The sequence below is a fragment of the Syngnathus acus genome, chromosome 3 (assembly GCF_901709675.1).
Source record: "Syngnathus acus chromosome 3, fSynAcu1.2, whole genome shotgun sequence".
Lineage (NCBI taxonomy): Eukaryota > Metazoa > Chordata > Actinopteri > Syngnathiformes > Syngnathidae > Syngnathus > Syngnathus acus.
Genome location: NC_051089.1, coordinates 13,717,062 through 13,739,341, shown reverse-complemented (window position 1 = coordinate 13,739,341; position 22,280 = coordinate 13,717,062). Strand labels below are relative to the sequence as shown.

The window sequence follows — 22,280 nt, the reverse complement described above, 5'->3', positions numbered from 1 at the left end:
TTCTTTTTCCTCTGAAAACATTGTGCGTTTTAAGCTACCTACAAATTGTTAGCCTCAACCGCTCCATTTTATAGTACAGCACAGCCCGCTGGCATGTATTGCTGGTTGAATTTGAGTGATTTGCACACTGCAAGAGTAATTAAAGAGCTCTACAGGCTCATTATGTTTCTATTCAATTAACTAAATCCAATATATTTACACGTCTATTAACAAGGTATTTTTTATATTGGTCTAATACTTCGTGTGAGGAACTCTCATGCTGCTTATAGATTCTCTGCCTTCTGCCTTTCCCTGTTTCACCATCTGCTGTTGTACTGCCCCACTTGAGAACAGAACGTTAATCTTAAAAATGCCATTCTAGATTATACTCTTAAAAAAATGAGTAGACATCCCTTGTAATATGAACTAAATTTGATCGTAAAACAAAAAAAATAAAGACATGACCTTTAAATTCAATAATGGTCAAACTGGAGCAGCTGTCTCTTTGTAATAGATGTGTGCTAAATGTTTCAAACGAGTTGTACGGTAAAACTGTGGCCATGAAAGGAACCACAGTCAGTAGGTGCTCTTCATGTTAAAGCACACACTTGCATAGTCACATGAGTGTTTCTTGAGTTTGGAATCTCCTGAAAACCCACACAGTCCTTCCTCAGGGACTTTAGATGTCTTTGTTTGACACTTAGAGTACATGCAGGGGGCGGCAGCCAACTTCTAGGTTCGGCGAAGCAGGATGAAGCATTTTCTTCAAGTTCAGGTCATTGGCAGAGCCCCGACTAGAGACAAGGGGAAAAAAACAACACAACACTGATTTATATCTTGTGGACAATAACATCAGAAACTCCAATATTAACTTAAGCAGCAATGATATCAACTGTGTCTTTTTGAGGATCCATGTTTTCACACTTGAAAATTACGACTATGTAGTATATAGCCCTACCTTGGATTTCTTCTAAAATGGAATATTCATGTTGCTATTACTATTGCTGAAACTAGCAAATGCGACTGAAAGCCTTTAGTTTTGAAAGAAGTAATAACATGAAATAACATTGGCAGACACTGAACCATTTTGTATGTATAACATTATAAATAATTATTTGTATTATTTTATTATTAGTATTTTACATTGAGGTCCAAGAATGATGTCTTGTTCTCCTGTTCACAGGTTGCCAACACCACCAGCCTAAACCACATGGTGTCAGGACTGAAGCCCAACACCTTGTACGAGTTCTCCGTTATGGTGACCAAAGGTCGACGCACGAGCACATGGAGCATGACAGCCCAGGGAACCACCTTTGAAACCAGTAGGAGCGCCACAAACATGCATCAAAATGTGACAAAATGCATAAACCTCTCACTGATTGTAGCAGCTAATCATTGATTAGATCACAGCCACATGCGAGTTTAAGATGATACAATGATAAACTGATTTTTTTTTTTTTTTTTTTACATCCCCCACTGTTCGCTTGGGAAAATACAGACAGAGCCCTGCGGCGAGTAGCAGAAATCTGTCAATAATTGGTGCCTGCCTTACAGAGGCTTATTATTGTGTATAGCAGGGCTCACCAACCTTTTTGAAGCTGAGAGTTACTTCTTGGCTACTGATTAGTGGGAAGGGCTAACAGTTTGATAAACATTTCTGAAATAATACATTTGGTCATGTTATTATTTGGCCTGATGATAAAGAAATCCGTTATGTGACAAAATTGATCATGTTAATGATTTCGCACAATTGTTAGAAAACTGATAAATACCAATATGCAACACTTTGAAAGATCTTCCATTGATTACATTTTAAAACTTCTACAACTGTTTTCCAAAATTGTAATGCATCATGGTGAGCTATATTTGGAACAGGCCTGCAGGGTTCAAACAGACGGTAGCAAAGCAATACTTTAAGATTAGTTAGACAGGATGAATAGTTATATTTGCCAACATTCAGGCTAACAATGTAGCATGAATGAGGTTTTTTTTTTTTTTTTTGCTATGGTGAATACCCTCTCGTCAATCCCCACCTTTAGTTCCTAGCTCGTCCCCCAAAGATGTGACAGTGGTGAGCAAAGAGAACAAGCCTCGCACCATCATCATCAACTGGCAGCCTCCCTCTGAGGCCAATGGGAAAATCACAGGTAAGTCTCAAAATTGTCACGTGGTGGTCTCATTCAGTTTTCCCCCACACATCTGGCCTGAATTAGTCTACTTTTCCACGTGAAAACCAGAACTGGCATTAAAGCCATCAAAGCACATAATCTACCTCTCTGCACCCCCTTTTATAGGTTACATCATCTACTACAGCACAGATGTCAATGCGGAGGACCACGACTGGGTCGTTGAACCCGTGTTGGGCAACCGCCTGACTCACCAGATCCAGGACCTTACTCTAGACACCACATACTATTTCAAGATTGAGGCTCGAAACTCAAAAGGCATGGGCCCCACGTCTGAGGCTGTACACTTTAGGACCCCAAAGAGTGAGTTTCTCTAAAATAACATGGCAACTAAATATGAGATGCAATTAGAAGCATGAGGCTGCCGAATAAATTGTTGAGGAGTGTTCTTTTGTACTTAAATGGAGGTCACAAATTCCTATATTCTTGCATAATCACACTCATTGGCCACTTCATTTGGGTCACGTTTGAGTAAATACTATGTTCCCCCATATAGTCCGTTCCTAGAGGTCCAGGCTCACTCCTTGTGGTTGTGGGACTCCAAAAAAAAGTGTCGAGTTTTAACGCCACGTGTTACATTCCGACTTTGCACTTTTTAAGCTCTTACGTCGTGGATGATGTCCTTAACTGCCAAGTCCGTCTCGGTTCTTGCAATTTTGCACTTTTTATTTCGTCTCGTAACTCCATTCTCACATTATATAATTTGTAATATAACGGTTGGTAACATTGATTATGCCTTTCATTATATGCAGCTGAATAAATACTCCCCTGTAAGTACAATTGGGATTCCTGCCTAATCAAACTTGAATGTTCTCCAAAATATACAATAATAAACATATTGTTAAATTTATACCACTCTCACAGTGACCATTAAAATCCAGATGGATCTCAATATAATATATATCTTGCGACCAACCAGTGAGTTTAATTTTGGATCTACATCCATTTTGGAGGGCTTATTTAATTTCTATTGCCCCCCCCCCTCCCTCCCTCCCATTTGAGAATAATATTTTCTGTTGATTTTTGTCCCCCAAGCCTTTACTTCTATTGGTTACTCTTCACTAGAGTAATGACATATAAGGTACACATCTCACATTTGAGTTATTTAGTTGCGGTATTTGTCAGCTTTCTTTAATAGTAGTGTATTTTGTTTTTTTTTTTGTTTTTTTTTCACTTAAATCAGTTTCAAATTGTTCTGCAACTGCCTTCTCACAGACTTGATCTCTTGTTCTGTTTTCTTCTCACTTGCCACCCTGCTAACCTGTGTTTTTTTTGTATGATGTTTTTTTTTTTTTCTTCTTCTTTTCTGTGCTTCTTAAGCTGAGTCCTCTGACAAAATGGCTAATGACCAAGGTAAACACCCCTTACACTTCATTTTTGTGTGCACACTTGTGAGTCTGCTCCTCTTGCTAGGATTTCCAACTTTCCAGCTTTGGCTTATAGCAAGTTTTAGATTGGAGTCTAGCCCATTGACCTACACGAGGCAGTATGATATGCCAAGACCAGAATCCATTCATCAATTTAAAGATTTTCTGTAAAGCATCTTTTCCCTCATGAAGCCACTCTTTGTGTCCACTGACAGCCTCAAATCTTCCATCGAAGCCTGGACCTCCGGGCAACCAACTTCCCCTTGATCCTGGATCAGCAGTTGGTAAGATTTTTCAACATTTTTAAGCTTCAAATCAAAATAAGTACAGTACATGCTTATAATGTCAAATTGATTATATTTTTGTAATAGACATATTTAGGGATGGCCAGTATTGTTGATTACTCAGAATTGGGTTAATTACGCAGAACTGACTGTTGATTGATTTGGGGGTCTGTAAAAAAGAAAAGAAAATATCGCTTTGAGCCGGTCATACCACTTCAAAGCCACCAATTGTACCATTTTCTCGGGTCACTGTAATTTTTTTTGCCATCTTAGCTTGCATGTTATGACAAACTCCTATGAGCAATATTATTTCAACAGGAGTTCACAAAAAATAACATTTGATTACCATAACTGATCAATTTCCATCCAGAACATTTAGTCAAATACCCATCCATTGTCATGTACGGGCAAAGCAAGGCGGTTTTATTTATTTTCCACATTTCATACACAAGACAACTCAATGTGCTTTACTAAACCAAAACCACAACACCCTAAAAGCATTTAAAAACAGCTAAAGACATTCAAAGGCCAAGCAAAGAGAACTAAAGTAGCTTACTAAGAATTATTAAAAGAATGTACAAGCAAAGATTTGAAAGTACTAGTTTTCTAAAATTACTGACAGTGAAAGCTACTTTAATGCTTCAAAGACCTTAAAATTAGTTTGGAGCGGGGAGGTGGCAAAGTCTTTATCCTGGATTCAAAAGGATTTACTGTCTTCACTTCTGTTGACCTTCGTGCAGCAGAACAGCTTGTTTGCTTATTTGACGGTTCTGCATTCACATTTACCATGCTAAGTGATAAGTGGTCTTTTTCAAGGCAAATCCGGTATGGGAAGCAATGAAAATCACATCCTGGTCATCGTCATCATCATCTCAGTGGGAGCGTTCATCATCATCCTGGTAGTTGTGGGGGCCTTCCTGTGCACACGGCGCACCACGTCACACCAGAAAAAGTAAGCAAAAACCATCACACATCAATTTCTTATTTTTTTTTTGTCTATAAACACTTAAATCTTTGAATTATGAGTTCACTACTTCTCTCGGCTGTCTGGCTCTTACCAATTGTAGTCCCCATGAGGCAACAAGAATTGGATTTACAGAAGGTCTGCTTCTTCCATCAAGGTTTCCAGTCTGTCATAAATTTCAAGTAATCATTGTAAAAAAAAAAAAAAAAAAAAAAAGATGTCGAATGTTGTGCTCGTTATGATCATATCAGCACACGCAGACTGTTCCCTGCTGTTGTAACATCCAGGAGATCAGATTACACGAACCACAGACGGTTTTATGGTCAGATGGCCTCCTTCAACGTGACTGTCGTTTCCTCCATTAACCTCGCCTTTACATCACACAGGAAGCGGGCGGCCTCCAAGTCGTCCAATGGCTCGCACAAATACAAGGGCACCTCCAAAGATTTGAAACCGCCTGATCTTTGGATCCACCATGAGCGGCTGGAGCTCAAACCAATGGACAAGTCACCGGAGCCAAACCCGGTCATGACCGAAACACCCATCCCGCGCACCTCCCAAGACATAACTCCAGCAGACAGCGGCATGGACAGCAACCCCCATCTGCAGCAGAGGCGAAATTCCTACCGTGGTCAGTCTGTGGGAAGAATAACTAGTTCAATGAATCTTATGGTCATATGATGCGACTCAGGCTTTTGAGTCAGACAGTCGTTGCTAGGTTTTAGCTTGGAATTGTGCTCCACTATTGTTTAGCATTGCAATGTAGCTTTTTTCCTCGTAATTTTTCCCATACGATATTGACTTGTGCATCTATGAGAAAAGAAATATTTAGTTTTTAATTATTTGGCCTACATTATACAATCACGTTGAGAAATTAAGAAAGTCAAATTGTTTATTTGTAATTTTATGATTTTATTATGGCTGCACCGCATCATTTACATTTGGCATTTTACCCCCCATAATGCAACGGGCTCTTTACTTTTGCATAAATATACCTCGCGGCATTATGTGGAAAAAAAGGCAGAACGAAAATCATGCACTGTAGCCACAATAAAACCGCAAGATTAAGAATACTTTTCAAACATATTAGTATGATGTAAGCCAAATGGTTAAAACGTTTTTTTTACTTGCGCATACCTCGTGGCGTTGTGGATAAAATGCTACGTTTTTAGCATTTGGCTCCAAATAAATTTGAACGTATTTGCGAGCCAGTTTGGATGTATTTGCGAGTACGTTCGAACGGATTTGCCAGTCAACATATTTTTAGTTTATATTGGCAGCTCCGCACTTCCATAAATATGTCTCATTAATGTTGCCAAATGCAGCAGCCCCTCCTCCCCCATTGTTGTTTGTGTGTCTAGATCCAACTTGTGTTCAATTAGCGCCTGCTTTACACAGTTTCTCAGTAAGTTTCTGGAGGTCTGCACTCAGTGTTTGATCATTTTCTTGTCTTGCCAGTCATATGCATGCTTTTCACACACGCCATGTTCACAGAATGACTGCTCCACCTTCTTGCATCAAAAGTGTTTATCAAATTTTACAATACCTTTTTACAATTGGGTCAAAATGTAGGACTTAAAGCATCTGAAATGAACCATGGTTCAAAATGGATTCATCTCCAAAAAGGGCAGAGTAGCAGCTCTTTCTGATTGGCTGGTTTCCACCATACTTTTTAGGCCATGAATCAGAGGACAGCATGTCGACCCTTGCAGGCCGGCGGGGGATGAGGCCTAAAATGATGATGCCTTTTGATGCACAGCCACCTCAGCGTAAGTGTGTGTGACCAGAGGTGTGTCTGAATGTGTTTGATAAGTGAGCGTGTCATTGTTTACACTTAGTTTCTTTGAAAAATGCAAAAATGGGAGCACCACGGATATCTGACGTCTTGTACCCGGATTCATTTATTGCTGATGATTTAGTTCTTGACAAAGGATGAAAGCGTGTGAATGTGTATGTGAGCGGAAGTGCATCTACATCCTTCATCTTCAGCCTTCTCTCATGATAAACCTCCATGTCCATTTGAATCCACAGCTGTAATTAGCGCTCATCCCATCCATTCCCTCGATAACCATCAGCACCATTATCACATGGGCAGCCTGGCATCGCCCACGCGCAGCTACCTCTACCATCAGGGCAGCGGGCACCCCCGTGTGCATCCCTGCAGCCCTGTCTCCCATTTAGACACAGGTGAGACACTGCCCCGTGCTGGTCGCTGGAGGAATTACAAAAAAGGACGCTCATGTTGACTCGAGTCATTTTATTCCAAAAAGCATGTTTCCACCTTTATGTATTCCATTGTTCTCTGCCTCACCCGTTTTACTGTCTTCTACCTCAGATGTTATTCAGTGAAGTCTGCCATCAAAGTTGCAATTAAATGTGCTTAGTGTTGTAGCAGCAGCTGTCTTTGCACGACACGGCGGTTTTTAGAGTGGAGAGGATTTGGACCAAGGGAAGTGACAGTAGTGAGGAACAACATATGGCCAAATTTGAGCAGCCAGATGTGCGTTTTTGTTGCCGCTGTTTCTTAGGTTTAGTATTCTTTTATAAAAGTTTCAAAAAAAAAAAAAATTTGAATATGCAGACTACGTGTAATTCGTGTCATCAGTCGTTCTGTGCAGGGCTGCTTCTTTTAGCGGAAACTGCCATCTTGAAATGCTAATTTGCTTATTAAGTAACATCTCATTTACTAACTGCAAGGCCGCATCCTATGAAATGATGTGATTTGTAAAAGGCATTGTCCAAGACTGGGTGGCTACAAAGTGCTCTTCTGGTTTAAGGGGAAAATTATTATTGTCTGGTATCCTGTTTGTGGTGATTACTGCACTACTCAAAAAGTGTTAGGAACATGTTTGACTCCCAGGCCAAATTTCAGGATGAACCTAAAATGCAATATAACCTACAGGTAAGCTTCATTTGGCATTTTGATGCACATGTCACAGTTTGCACAACATGCTTAAGATGAACGGCAAAATTCACATGGCTTTTGAGCTATGAATCGACTACTAAATTTCCAAGGAGGTGGATATCGCTATATCTTTGTGTGACTCATGCAGTCTCCTCGTATCTCTGTTGTTACTTGCTGATGACACTTTAAGCTTAAGAAAAATCGCTTCTTCATCGGTCTCCTCCCCCTCTTCTGTCCTCCAGAGTCGGTGAGGAATACACCTTGTTCGGAGCCTCTTCCTCCAGCTGCCTCATCCTCGCAGGCCTCCTGCCCCTCAGAGATACTTGCAGAGCCCGAGGGCAGCTACCACGGCTCCAGCACCACGGAGGAAGAGTGCTGCTACACCGGCAACCTGCCGCCCCTGCGCTCGGCCCACCCGCACGCCCACGCTCACCCTCTGAAGAGCTTTGCCGTGCCTGCCATCCCAGCTTCGGGTCATCCTAGCTTCGAGTCCCCGGCGCTGCCCAGCACTCCCCTGCTCGCTCAGACTGGTGAGCAGAACCTTCTGGCATTTCATAGTGTCTTGTGTCATGTAAACTCCACGCTAGTAGGCCAGAATGAGATTCAAACCCAGAATCCCAGAATGTTGGTCTTCTTCTACCTCAATTTGGATTTTCTAGCTAACAACAAATCAGTGATCATCACTGATGGCTGGCATAGTTTTGCATGCTGCAGTTTGTCATATCTAAAAAGCACGATGACAAATATCTCCAGACTCATCACAATTCTAAATTGTGCTTTTTAATTAGGTTTGTGCCTGTTTGTTTTTAGTTCAATTGAAGACGTATTCTTTAAATGGGTAGTTATAAATTGTGTGAGTGTATTAAGGAATCTAGGGATAATGCATCGACGTGAAAATGGCTGCAAAATCACAAGTATGCAAATTTCCCCCCGGATTTTTGGTTGCCACGTAGCACCGCCACTGAATGTTTGACACCAAGTTACTGAACAACATGGTGCTCATGAAATTTCCGCTTGGTATGTTCACCTGATTCAGGGCCTCCCACACACCCCCATGTCGTTAAAACAGCCTGCATCGGCACTCTTGGAAGGACTCGAACGCCAATGATAGTCAACGTGCCCAACGCCCCCGACGTCCCAGAGACTAGCAAGATGCTGGAGGATGTCGACAGCGTGAGTATTGCGGCCTGCAGACGTCTCCTGCTGTTCAATATTGAATTGTTTTAATGTGCCAGAAATGTAACTTTCACACTGTCCTTCCAAATCCATATCAGGTTTTCTTGGGGCACTGGATTATATAGCTAGCTGCAGATGTACTTTGATTTTAACCACGGTTTCTGTTTCCTCTTTCTCTCTTCATTCTTCTTTAACTTCATTCTCACCCTCTGTTGGCTGTAATTTATGAATCCATTTACTTTTTTTATGGCTGATTAATACAAAACCCACAATTGGAATGTTGGGTTTATTGTTTTGCTTCTTTGCTTCTGCTGGTTTATTTTGCTTTCATCTGCTGTCGCTTTCTGGTCATGTAACTTCCCACGCTTCAGTCCTATTGATCCATCATCCCCTCGCTCGCCTCACCCCACCCATTTGACTCCCCCCCCCTCCATTTCCTCTGTGAAAGGTCCCTGACTGACCCTCTCCTCTCCTTTTCTCCTCCCTCCTCTCCTCCCCTCCTCCAGGTGCTTGCCTCCCTACCCCCCTGCCCCTCCCCCGCCCCTCGCAGTAACCCTGTTCCTCTCCCTCAGAGTTACGAACCAGATGAGCTGACCGAGGAGATGGCCCACTTGGAGGGCCTCATGAAGGACCTCAATGCCATCACCACAGCACCATGAGCTTACACACACACACACACGCACACACACTACACTCCATACAGATAAACCATTGGCACAGGAAAGTAAAGAAATAAATAAATAAACATTTGGGAGCAAGTGGCCCATGGACACACAAAATGACTTCTGTGGGACCCCCACACCCCCAACACCTTTCGTCCTGCAAAGAAAAAAAAAACTCCTAGGAACTTTTTTGGCTCACCTTTCTCAATCTCAGGAAGGAGATGGCCATGGCGCTTCATGTTTTTATGAAGAACCATTCTCGGAGACAATGAACTCGGTCAAATGATTGTGATCTTACTTCCTCAGCAAAAATACAAACATGTTTTGTTTGTTTGTTTGTTCGGTGCCACATGACGATGCACGTCTGTCAAAAGTCCAACGACATGCTAGTATTGATGTTGGTCCATGCGGTCTCTGTGTTTCTTTTGTGCGTTTTGTATATCTATTGGGTAGTTTCAGTGAAGTGAACATTGGACATCCGCCTTCTTTACAACCCAACATTATCCGACATTTAGTCATGTATGTTTGTATCCCCTTGTACCACGATTGTATTGTTTTCTACGTTATTGTATTCTTTATTTTTTACATACGTATCCTTATAAACATGTACATATGTTGTTTTTATTTTTTAAATTGCGTCATTCTTTGATTTGAAAGGAAAGTGTCACAAAGGAGTTCTAACATTTTGCAAGTTTTCTTTCCAGGGGTCTCCTTTCTAAAAGCCTTACTGCCGTGTCTGCAGGTTGGAAGGTTGAGTTGACTTGGACTCAGGGTGCTGTCCCCACAAGCCCCTCCCCTTCCTGGCACACTCACACTTATACTGCAGTCAAACAATCACCTACAATAGACCAGTTGTCTTTTTTACAAAGTGAGTGTGTCGTGGCGTATACACTCATTCCTGGTGGCCCCTTGAGTGCAACATTATGGTTCTATTATACGTGAAAGACATGTTGGCCTTTAGAACGGGACTCATCATTTTTGTAAGAAGAAAAAAAGGCTAGTTACAAGCCTGATGTCAAGTCTACTTTCCTATCATCCTGTTACCCAAAGAAATTTATGGTCATCATTTGCGAACTCAATTTTTGGGATGTTTCTCACATATCCATTATCATGAATGTCATTATTAGTGTGGGAGATTTTAATCATGGATACAAACCTTTTCTTTTTTTTATTTGGGGGTGGGGGGATGTTTGATCAAAAACAAAACAAAGATGGGGGGATGTTTGATCAAAAACAAAACAAAGAGGGAAGTTAAAATAAATAAATAAATAAGGGCCGGACTCCATTTGGGAAATTATCTATTGAGTTGTTAACAGTTGAAACCTGTATTGCACTTTTTCACAGTTTTTGGAAAGTAAATTTCTTACATATCTTGTGTTTTGAATATCAAATGCTGTTTGTGTAGTGTAGTTGTCCTCTAGGTAAAGAAGCAGGCAGCTGGTCTTGTTTTATTTTATTTTTTAAATTGATTTATTTTTTTTTTCCTGCTCCAGAAATGATACAAATTTGAGCAGCCGAGTGTTGATTTTGCAGCTCATGGTGAGGAATTATGTTGTTGCTTGTTCATGTACAGAGATTTCTTTGCTTTCTGTAGAAAAAAAATCGGTGGCTTTTTAAGAAAACGTGAAAAACATGTCTGGGAGAATTTGTTTTTGTATGTATACAAGCTAATATGAATACTAACAAAATAAACATTTCATGTTTTATTTCAGCGCAAATATCCAAGAAGGCCAAGTAGACAACGTGTGCAATTGTTGTAGCACTGGCCACCACATTAGGTACATCTTCCCAAATCTGGACCTAAAATCACATTTAAATTTTTTTATAAACATTCTCTGTGAAAGATTTCATAAATGTCAAGTAAACTGGCAAAATGTTCTGGACTCCTCACACACAGATGTTGCATTATTCATTTTTATGAAGTAATTTACTGATATCTGTGATAAACATGTTCCAATTAAAATGTTGTCCGTTCGATCAGTTAAAGCCCTGTGGATTGATAATGAATCAGATGCTGCATGAAACCGTTTTTCTGAAAAAGTATGGTAATGTATCCAAAAAAAATGCAGGGAATTGGTAAGTTTACAGATCATTGGAACAAAATCACCAAAATGAACAGACAAAACAAAATTATATATTGCAAAAACATGGGAAAAGGTTATGGAAACACTTAAAAAGTTATTGGTATGAATGAATCAAATGTGGATTTCTGGAAATTGACGGTAATATAACAAAACCATTTGATATTGCAAGCTAGTTTAATAATTATTTCATTAATAAAGTGATTAGTATAAGGAAGAATGTGTTGCCTGGGTGCAGTAACATTTCTGATTCCATCGTAAAAAAAAAAACTTGATCGTAGATAAGGATTGCAACTTTGAATTGAAAGTGATCTGAGCTTGACAAAACGATTTTAAACTTTAAATGTACTAAACCCTGTGGTATTGACAGTTTTGATGGGAGATTCTTGCAGCTCACAGCCACGGTCAACCGAATTTTCCATCAAATGATGTTTTCATCAGTGTTTTTCCACGTTTATGTAAGACAGCCACTACCCCAAAAAGGTAGAAAGCAATTTTCATGACCAAACACTAGACCATTTGGTATTCTACCCGCTTGAGAAAAATCTTAAAGGGAACAGCATCAACTCTGATCTCCATCTGTAAGGTAAGATCTCTTACTGATGACCGGTTAAAACATCTTGATCAGAAATGAATTGTAGGCTCTGTACTTTTACCGAGTTTAGTGCAGATTTTGATATTATTGATCATGAGTTACAGAAAAAAAATAGATGTATATAGGCACAACAATATTGGCAAATAAGACCACTATGAATGTCCTTGCAGAAATGATTGCGTGCTCTTAACGGAATCAATTTGGATTTCTAACTGGGTTGATGAGAACAAGACTCCAAATATGTCATAATGTGTCTAAGCTGTGCCTCTCGGGAATACAATATTGAGAAGATAAATGTTCACGCAATCACCTTTCTTTAAAATAATCAATGAGGGTAAACTATTTTGTGTTTCATGGGGAAATCACAACTTCACTCACTAATATGAGGAAATGCCACAAGTACACGGTAAGCACACATACTTGTACCACGACACTGGGAATGGCGTATATAATCCATTTCTTTGATAACTGGTAAAACTAGAGCATATTTATGTAGCTCTTCATAAAACAGAACTTGCCGCACTTTTTTTATTTTTTATTTATGCCATGTGTGTATGTTGCCATGTTCATCCCAATTGTCAAACAATGACATCAGCTTTGTATTGGCGGGCGAGCACTTGTTTTGCACTCGGACTGGGGGAAAAAAAACTTTTCAAATACATATTGGTGCATCTCAATGCATCACGCAAGACCAGTCAAGTGCATGGAACTATCAAATTGAGTTTTCCGGTAATGTGCCATTACAGCCAGCAGAGGTCGCTCCAACAACTTGCATCTCGCCGTCTGCCTCCGTGACGTCATCGACCCTCACAGCAAGGAAAATGGCGTCCGACTCGTCTCGTAATCCTCCTCCTTTCCCTGCAAACGACGAGCCAGAAGAGGGACTGTCTAACTTGGTAGATGGAGACAGTGACGAGGGAGAAGATATTTTCGTCAATAATGTAAGTTTGCGTGTCCTTCTTTACCTAAGTTGCCCAGTCATTGATAACTGGATGCAGCTATGCTTAGCTAGCTGACTTGTCTCAATCTTGACTTGTCTCATTTTTGCCATCTAAAATAATATCTCTGCTATGTTGCCAATGATGATAATCGTGGTAGTCCACGTGACACAGTGTAAATGTAATCAAAAATCCAAGCCAGGGCCGCGACCGACTGATGTGTTAACCTCAGATGAACTTCCCATGATACGTGTGGGCTCGAACTCTTTAACTTTGACTTTGGTGGTTTCTAATAGCTTTGATTCACAGAGGGCCAACCTCCACAATATCCACATTTCTACAGCGTCGCTTTCAGAATGTCTTTCTTCGCTTGACATAGATGAACACCTCTGTGCAGACTAATAAATCCATGAATCGCGGAGTATATCAGCGAGGTGGCGAGCTCCCCTCCGGCGATGCAAGCAGCCGCACCAGCGCCCAGTCCAACGGAGTCCACTCTGACGAGGACGACGATCTGTTTGCCGGTAAAAGCCCTCCCTATCCTTACAATTGATATTATCTTTAAAAAATGAGAAGACAAAAAAGGTGATGTTGGTTTCACTAATCAATGTCACGACAGTCTATTTTCTTTTCCTTGCATTTCTCAGTTTACAGACAGGACTCACAATGAGCTTTGCGTAGTTAAAGAAATAGTTGTTTACGTTTATGAGCCACAACAGCTCACAGTTATTACAAGGACAAATTATTCAAAGCAAAAATAATCAGAACTGCATCTTAAAATCACAGAAGAGGCATCTCTCACTTCTGAAGGAAGTTCATTCCACAAATTGGCTGACCTCGAAGGACTGCAACGCTGTATCACATTTAGTTTTTGATCTCTTTTGAGGAACATTCAGACAAAGGCCATAGGCGTGACCTTGCAGGACAATAAAACACGTAATCCACAAAGTATGGAGGCGCTTGACCGATCAGCGCTATGTGGTTCAGTTAAAATTTGGACTGAATCCTAAAAGGATCACAGAGGCTGCAAGGATGAGGTAAAGGGGGACATTTTAGAAAATAAGAGTGATGTGGCTCAATCGATGGGCTTGAGACAAAAATTGGCATTCTGAGCAAACTGAAGATGTTCTAATGAAGTTTTGTCCATGTGGATGAAGAGAAAAATCGAAAGTCTTTTTACCTGTGTCATCAGTTTTAACTATCTGTATGTATTGCTTATTGTCTTAATTAGTTGTGATTGGATTTGCGTGCGAAAATATGAGTATGGTGATGGTGGAACATGTCCTAGATCAGAGTATCTACTTGGTGGAGTCTTTATATGTTAAATGAATCACCCTTAAAAGGCATTATTTTTCTCGGTTCCAGGATTTGCTGGTATTCTTAATTATCAAAGTGAATAATATCAATGAACAAAGATGAAAAAAAAGACTAATAGGGCAATTTTTTTTTCGTCCAGGTAGAAACTATGCCTATGATTGTCTTTCAAAGCATTTTAATAATAAGTTATCCAAAACTATTTTCTTGCTAAGTATTTTATTAATTTTATCTACTTTTTTTTTAATTTCTTTACCTTGCTAACCCTGCAACTGCTTTAGAATGTACTTTTCATTACAGTATGTGTAGTACTTTGAGTTACCTCATGTATGGAATGCTCTATCAGTCAATGATTCACACAGTGATGCTGCAGAAAATTACAAAATTTCACTTAATTGTAAAGTGAAATTATTTACAGAATTTATAACAAGTCATGCATCTTTGTCCATCTATCGATGCCATCGACTTAATGACAGACAGCACAAATAAAGTATATTCTGTTACAGCAAAAGGTTTTATAATTGCCGTGCGTACTCTTTTTGTCACATTTTCTCTTTGGTGGTATGCCATAAAATTATTCAAACTTAAAATATGTGCCTTGTAACATTGCACACCTGGCAATTTGAAATTGTCGGTCTTTTTTAATTTGATTGTTTGTTCAGCCCAACTAAATATTAATTTAAGATGGCAGGCAATTCACACCTCTGAAATGAAATTTGTATTCCAAGCAGACCGTTATATAGTTATTTAGATAATTGGACATGAATTTCCTAAGCAAAAGATAGTCATATTCTGAAGGAGCATAGCCTGCGGTGCTTAAAGTGTGCATTCAATTGCTCCAGCCAATTGAATGAAAAATGCTGATGATGAACTTTATTACCATTGTAATTCTTGTTGAGCAATCCACACTTGTCAGCACGTGAATAGAGCCTGCCGGAATGTGGGTGTATAGAAGTACTAAATTTGACAGTCTACCAAACATTTACCGTCCAGTCTCCAACCGACTTGCGGTGCAGATGAAGTCAAGGTGAAGTAAAATATTTTGTTCATTCATGATCACATTCTCTGCCTAGTTCACCTGCATGGCAAATGAGTTCCAATGCAAGAGCTGTATCAAAGTATTTGGCCTGAAGAAAAATAGTAATGCTCACTTTTTTTGACTGTCGGACAGGTATTAATTACAGTTTGTCCCACCGGGTCATGTGTAGCTGCAGGGATACTTTTATGTGCGGATCTCATTGCATTTTTATCAGGAGCAACACTTGCAGCTGCTTCAAAGCTGATGAATATGACATCGCACAACATAACGAGTCATCCACTTTTGTTCGGGCATGCCTTAGCAAATCCAATTATGTGTTAGGAATAGAATATATTTTGGGAGTGTATAGAAGTGCACTGTGTCATCTTCTGAAAGGTTTTTTTTATTTTCGTCTTTCAAAATTGCAGTGCAATGCAGTTGTGCAGCACTGCAAAGTCAACTAAATAACGTGTTTTGTTAAGACTGGTTTTGTCCTTTATTTGTAGACGGATCGCGTTAGTTTTTCCAGGAGTAGCCAATGATGTACCCACCATGTAACAAATGCTGTAATTAAAGCAAAAACACATGAAAGGAAAGAAGGATGTGCAATGTCTGCTGTCATTAATCAACAGCACAGACACTGAACGGGTTGGTCAACCGTAGTTAACAGTGTGCCAAGTGCTGTGTAAAACTACCTTACCTTAAATATTATGGTATTTTTTTCTGAACGTGTTTTGTTTTGTCAGTTTTGTTTTGTCATTGAACAGAAGTTCAATAAATGAATCTCGTCTGTATTTTCTGGCAAGAGAAAAAGACTCCTTTTCTTTCCGCAGATGCCCAACTAAGCACGGACAAGTCTGGCAGCTCTGGCCAAAAAGAGCTCTTCAGCTCCTCTGGCTCACGTCCAATCTCCTCGTTTTCTCCGAGTCCTGCCGACATGCCAGCCCCCTCCTTGGAACAGGTACAGGCCTCAGCCCTGCAGGATAGCGGGAAAAATTAATTGCCAACACGCTTTCCCAGTGCCCACTCTCCAGTTATGTGCTTAAATTGGCAAATGTATTTTAAGAACTGGAAACTGACCGCACATGTTTGCAGTTGGAGGAGGAAGAGGAAAAGGATACTTTTGACGTGGATGTGGCTGTCACCAACCCCGAGAAAGTCGGTCAGTGTTTTTTTTTAAGACTATTTATTTCTGCGTGTGAAATAGTGACCTTTCAGCAAGTCTCAGCAAATGTTTGTTTTTCCGCATCCAATTTGCTTTCTTTCCATTCTCCCAGGTGATGGCATGAATGCGTATATGGCCTACAGAGTATCTACAAGGGTTTGTAGCTCTATGACTATGTTTATGACTTCAAGTAGTGTGTAATAAATATCTTGAACAAAGTATCTTTGTGTGGCCCTCCAGACCTCCTTGCCCATGTTTCGAAATAGGACCTTCTCTGTGAGGAGGCGCTTCAGTGACTTCCTGGGACTCTATGAGAAGCTGTCAGTCAAACAGTCACTTCATGGATGCATCATTCCACTGCCACCAGAGAAAAGTGTTGTAGGTGGGCCTTCTTTTGATTAGATGATATTGATGTTGAAAAGCAGCTTTGTCACAATGCTAGTTTGCTTTTTTTGTGCTTTATTTCCCTTAAATTAGCGTCATCCATGTCACCTCTGCTTCTTTTAGTAACCCAAAAACATCAAACCTTCTTTAACCTATTAAACATGTCTTCCCACAATGGAAATGCTTAAATCAAGGTAGCTGCCTCTTCCAGATCGATTAGCTCAGTGCAGATTGTGTAAACAAAATATGAGTGATGTGACTACTAGTTTGCCGTGTACCATCAATTGAGTGAGAATTCCATTGACAGGAATGACCAAAGTGAAAGTGGGGATGGATGACCCGTCATCAGTAGAATTTGTGGAGAGACGACGAGCCGCTCTGGAGAGGCAAGATGTGCACACGTTTGATACAGTGATTTTATTGAAGGGCATAAATAGTATGCCGTTTTCATTGTTGTGTGCGCTCTGGGTCTTGTTTCAACTGATGTGTTCTCGTTTTGCAGGTATCTGCAGAGAGTTGTGTCTCACCCTTTACTGTTACAAGATCCCGATGTGCGAGAATTCTTGGAAAGAGAAGATGTGAGGGTTCTTTGACATGCTCTCCTACTTTTTTTCTCTTAGATAGAATGATGGACTTTGAAAGTGGAGAATCTATGTGTTTGTCTTTTCAGTTACCCAGAGCATCAAACACGCAGGCGCTGAGTGGAGCTGGCTTCCTTAAAATGATCAATAAGGCGTCAGAAGCTGTCAACAAGATGACCATCAAGATGAACGAATCCGACACTGTAAGGGGATGTGGTGTGTAGATGTGAATAGCTTTATTCAGAGGTGAAAGCACCTCATCACTTGAACCACAAGCTTAGATCAGTGTCAAGAGTCCAAAATTACTCATTACTCATTTAGTGGATATGGTAAAGACAGCCTGAATTTCAGTATATTGTGCAAATGTCCCAAATTGTGTCACTGCTAAGTACATGTCAAGAACTATGCCATTCTAAAAATAACACTGGCTATATAGTAGTAAGAAAGAATGAAGTACTTTTACGTGTATCCATCCATTTTTACAACAGCTAATTCTGTTGATGGGAAACTGAAGCCTATCCCAGCTGACTTGAGGCAATAGGCAGACTCAAGCCGGGGCTGGTCGTCGTCCACTTACAGGGCACATTGAGACTGACTCACTGTCACTGAGTGGGAACTGAACCTGCATGCTGACAAATATTCCCGTCCGGTCGATAATATGCATTCCCGGTTGGGGCATAGCTGCGCCGCTACAACCATTAGGGCAGAAAACATTCGGCATCGGGGCGGTTGGAGTTGTTGACAAATTACAAAAAGAAATATATATACAGGTCAAAAAATAATACATCGCTAGACATTTACTGCAGAGAGTACAATGGCGATTTGAATTTGTATGTGCTCAGCTTGGGCAGATACGCTAGCTTCAGCCCGTATTCCAAAACCATGCATGTTCGGTTCATTGATGATAAATTGCGAAATTGTCCTTAGTAAGAAGCTTTCTATAGCTGTGTGTGCCCCGCAATTGGCCAGTGAGTGAGCCATGAGGGTTATTACTACCAACAGTTTTGTTTGCACTGTAGCACTTTGAGATTTGGTGTCAAATGTAAAGTGCGTTATAAATCAATGTTTTTATTAACACCGCCACTCGTCCAAAGCCAGCTAGGCTTACACTAGCATCAATATTGAACATAATGGGGTTGGAACTTTCTAGACTGACTTGTACTTGAACTTCTGTTTTGCATCAAACATTTTTTCCCTGTTAGCAGTTGTTGAAATATGAGATTCATTTCTGACTTAGTTTTGAGACTTGTCGTCTTTTTCAGTGGTTTGAGGATAAGTTGCAGGAGGTGGAGAACGAGGAGCAACAGTTAAGGAAGCTCCATGCTGTGGTGGACTCGTTGGTCAATCACAGAAAGGGTGAGCCACATCTACATGTCTTGTCAGGAATTCATTAAAAAGGGTCAACAGAGTTAAAAAGAAATAGGGGGGGGGGGGGGGTGCCCAGATGTTTCACGTCAGTCTTCTGAGAATTACAGAGAATTACACGGATGTTCTCACCCACCAACACCAGAGCTATGCGGAAACACGGCAGTATTTGCCAAAAGTATGGCCATGCTGGGGAACTCTGAAGAAAACACCGCTTTGTCCCGGGCACTTTCCCAGCTGGCAGAGGTCGAGGACAAAATGGAGCAGCTGCATCAGGAGCAGGCTTCCAGTGACTTCTTCATTTTTGCCGAAGTGCTGGCTGACTACATCCGTTTGCTGGGTGCTGTGCGGGTAAGACAACTGGGCAGTCTATGAAGACTTTGCTCTTAGGCTCAGGAAGCATATAAATAAACAAAACTAACTCATCCAGAAATAGTGAAAATAAAGGTTTGGTTTTCCAACCTTTGTCAATGTATTGTGTACTGTGTTGCTATGAAAGATTACTTTGCCATTTTCAAACCGGTTCTTGGATATTAGGTGTCACGTTGGCTTTTGTCAACCACTCTCTGGCTGTCCACAGGGCTGTTTTGACCAACGCATGCGGGCGTGGCAGCGATGGCAGGAGGCTCAAAGTGCGCTCCAGAAGAAGAGAGAGGTGGAGGCAAAGCTCCTGTGGGCCAACAAGCCGGACAAACTGCAGCAGGCCAAGGAGGAGATCGCTGAGGTACGCACACAAACAAGTTGTGTCTATGACTTGTGAATAGCATATATGCTGTGTCATCACTGATTTCATTGTGTGTTGTCGGCATGTGCGCAGTGGGAGGCTAAAGTTACACAACACGAGAGCGATTTTGACAGAATCTGCATGACTGTGCGCAAGGAGGTTCTCAGGTTTGAGGTAAGTGTTTCAATTGCCTTGCTTTAATGGTCAGAAGCAGCATTATTTTTAATTAGCAAGGAATAGAAAAATCGAATTCATCTACTTTTGTATTTGTAGAAAGAAAAAAACAAGGACTTGAAGGCCCAGATCATCAAATATTTGGAGTCGATGCTTCAGTCTCAGCAAAGGGTAATAACATCAATCATTTATTGCACATTGTTACCACTAAATGACTGCATTTGGCTTTCATTGGTTTATTCCGTATTGTAAACCGTCTTGTCATTCTTCTCGTCCTATTTCTATTCCAGTTTATCAAGTTTTGGGAGGCTTTCCTTCCTGAAGCCAAGGCAATAGCTTAACAAAGGAGGATGGACATTTTTTTACAACCCATCTGCCTTTTCTGAACATGTTACCTCTACCACAAACTGAGAGGACCATTTTGAGACACGAAACAGACTTCCATCTGCTCTTGTATTCTCGAATCTTGTACAGTTTAATATTGATGCGCTGCATAAACCTTTGTTTATATTCCCTACTTTAAAATGCAATGAATGAGATTCAGGAAAGAGGAGCCAGGTCATAGTATTTGTAAAGACAACATAATAATTAGAAGTCTTTCACAAAGAGGGAGGCGTGAGTATCCAACGTAAATGTTTACACTGAGGTGCAGATTGAGAGTAACACTGTTCCTAGTTTACATTGAAGGTCAAACGTATGACAGACATTCCAGTGTAGCCATAGATGAATTGTCAGATTATGTTTTGATGCAATTGAATGCATTGCACTGGGTAGAACATCATTTCTTAAGTCTTAAGCCACTATTGACGTGCTCAATTAAAAACCTAGCGCATTGCGACTGAGTATCACATACGACCTATGTGAGCCGATAAATGTTACAATAACAGGGTGACAATCTTGTCAGAGCAGTTATAATTGGAGGAATGACAAGTCAGTCGCAACTTTGTTCGGACTGGATGAGGAATTCTTAGTCAAGATATTCGTCTTTTGGAGCTGATGCTGGCGCATATGGTTAAATAACTTTTTGTTGTGTAAAGCAACATATGCAACCTACAAGAAATCGTCCAATCACTATTGACTTACTAGTCAGAAAATATACTTTGGTCAAGACATGGTATTGATACACTAGTTAAACAGTTGGTTTTTGCAACTTTTGTGACTTGGGTTTTTCTGCCATATTTCCATAAGAGTGTGCTTTACTTTTGTAACCACTTTGCATTAGCACATGTTTTCTTGGAAATGCTATACAGATGGTTGATTTAAAAAAAAAAAATAAAACATCAGGTGACACTTTGTGCAGTTTTTTGTATTTTTACTGAATTCATACTGTCAAACTAACAGTGGATGATGACTTGAGCAGCAGCATTGAGCATTGGGTTTTAATCTGTCTTGTCTCTTTTAGAATTTAAACGACCAATCCTTCAAGTATTTCGGAATTATCTTGCTAGGCTAGGAAAGAGAAAGAAAATTCTAAAGTACAAACAATCTGACGAGTGTGGACAGTCTTCCAGCATATCAAAGGTCTTCCCTTGGGCCACATGGTGGGTTGTGCTCATAATACCTCTCAGAGGCAACCCAAACAGACGCCTGAACAATTTACCTCAACTAGTACGTCTTGATGCGGAAGAGCAAAAGATCTATTTTGTGACACTCCCAGAGATTGAACTTCCCACCCTGCCATATCTGTTTGGATTTGTTTTACACTGAACTTGTATATGTATTTAGCCATGTTGCAAGAACTTAGTCCTGTGCTACCAGTAAAACCTGCTCCCATCAGCAGAATAATGTGAAATGCCAAAATTGATGTAAATATGAATTCTGCTTTCAGCTTGGTCTTTCCAAACTGGTACTTTACGTGTGTTGAATAGAAATAAAAAATACATTTGCTAAATTAGGAAAATTACAAATCTTGTTAGTTATCGTATGAAGAAAAAATTGGGAAATTTCTGACTGCAGAAAATGCACAAACATGTTATGATTCAGGTACTGATACCATGCAGTCTTGAAAGCTGCAAAGTACACGTTGTGGTGATCGATAAAAGAAATTGATTGATCCTGATTTTTCACAAATCAGCCGATCGCGGTAATTGGCCAATCAATCGAAGCACTACTACTTATATGTTATTAATTTCGTAGTGACAATTATTTTAGGGGAAAAAATATATATGTTGCCTTTTATAAGGGGGGCTCCCTGGCTTCTTACCTGAAGCAAATCGTCTCGAGACGCCCCTGCTTATACGATATACATAGCTCGAAACAGTTCCAGAAACGGACTTTGAATGCCTAGTGGACCACCTTTAGTAAATAGTGTTTGTGTGCCTCTGTTAAGACCACCCTGTAATTTCCAAACCGGAGTAACAATGGCCAAATCCCGTGCGTTTTCTGAAATGCGATTATGTTACGCGTTGACTTTATTTG

General features: G+C 40.4%; 2 protein-coding genes across 15 annotated transcripts in view; both read left to right on the top strand.

Moving 5' to 3' along the window:
- neo1a (neogenin 1a) overlaps positions 1-11,503 on the top strand; it is a 119,779-nt gene extending 108,276 nt beyond the window's left edge. For 4 of the 13 annotated variants that reach the window (XM_037248499.1, XM_037248498.1, XM_037248496.1 and 1 more), the window contains exons 18-29: positions 1,163-1,301; positions 2,019-2,126; positions 2,274-2,468; positions 3,486-3,518; positions 3,748-3,816; positions 4,633-4,768; positions 5,167-5,411; positions 6,457-6,549; positions 6,812-6,967; positions 7,928-8,215; positions 8,722-8,858; positions 9,368-11,503. In XM_037248499.1, coding sequence (XP_037104394.1) covers positions 1,163-1,301; positions 2,019-2,126; positions 2,274-2,468; positions 3,486-3,518; positions 3,748-3,816; positions 4,633-4,768; positions 5,167-5,411; positions 6,457-6,549; positions 6,812-6,967; positions 7,928-8,215; positions 8,722-8,858; positions 9,368-9,520 — 1,752 coding nt within the window. In that variant the 3' untranslated portion in view covers positions 9,521-11,503. The other 9 variants (XM_037248504.1, XM_037248506.1, XM_037248497.1 and 6 more) reach the window with 6 other exon arrangements.
- A 1,474-nt stretch (positions 11,504-12,977) lies between these two features.
- On the top strand, positions 12,978-21,155 carry LOC119120755 (sorting nexin-1-like). 2 transcript variants are annotated; one of them, XM_037247950.1, is made up of 15 exons: positions 12,978-13,140; positions 13,517-13,661; positions 16,303-16,430; positions 16,565-16,631; positions 16,747-16,790; positions 16,875-17,016; positions 17,326-17,404; positions 17,521-17,596; positions 17,689-17,802; positions 18,862-18,955; positions 19,110-19,315; positions 19,545-19,688; positions 19,782-19,862; positions 19,962-20,033; positions 20,153-21,155. In XM_037247950.1, the coding sequence occupies exons 1-15, from the start codon at positions 13,021-13,023 to the stop codon at positions 20,201-20,203; spliced, it is 1,563 nt and encodes a 520-aa protein (XP_037103845.1). In that variant the 5' UTR covers positions 12,978-13,020; the 3' UTR covers positions 20,204-21,155. The 2 variants fall into 2 exon arrangements, with proteins under 2 accessions (XP_037103845.1, XP_037103846.1); XM_037247951.1 differs by having other exon boundaries at positions 12,979-13,140; positions 13,535-13,661.
- Positions 21,156-22,280: the final 1,125 nt, after the last annotated feature.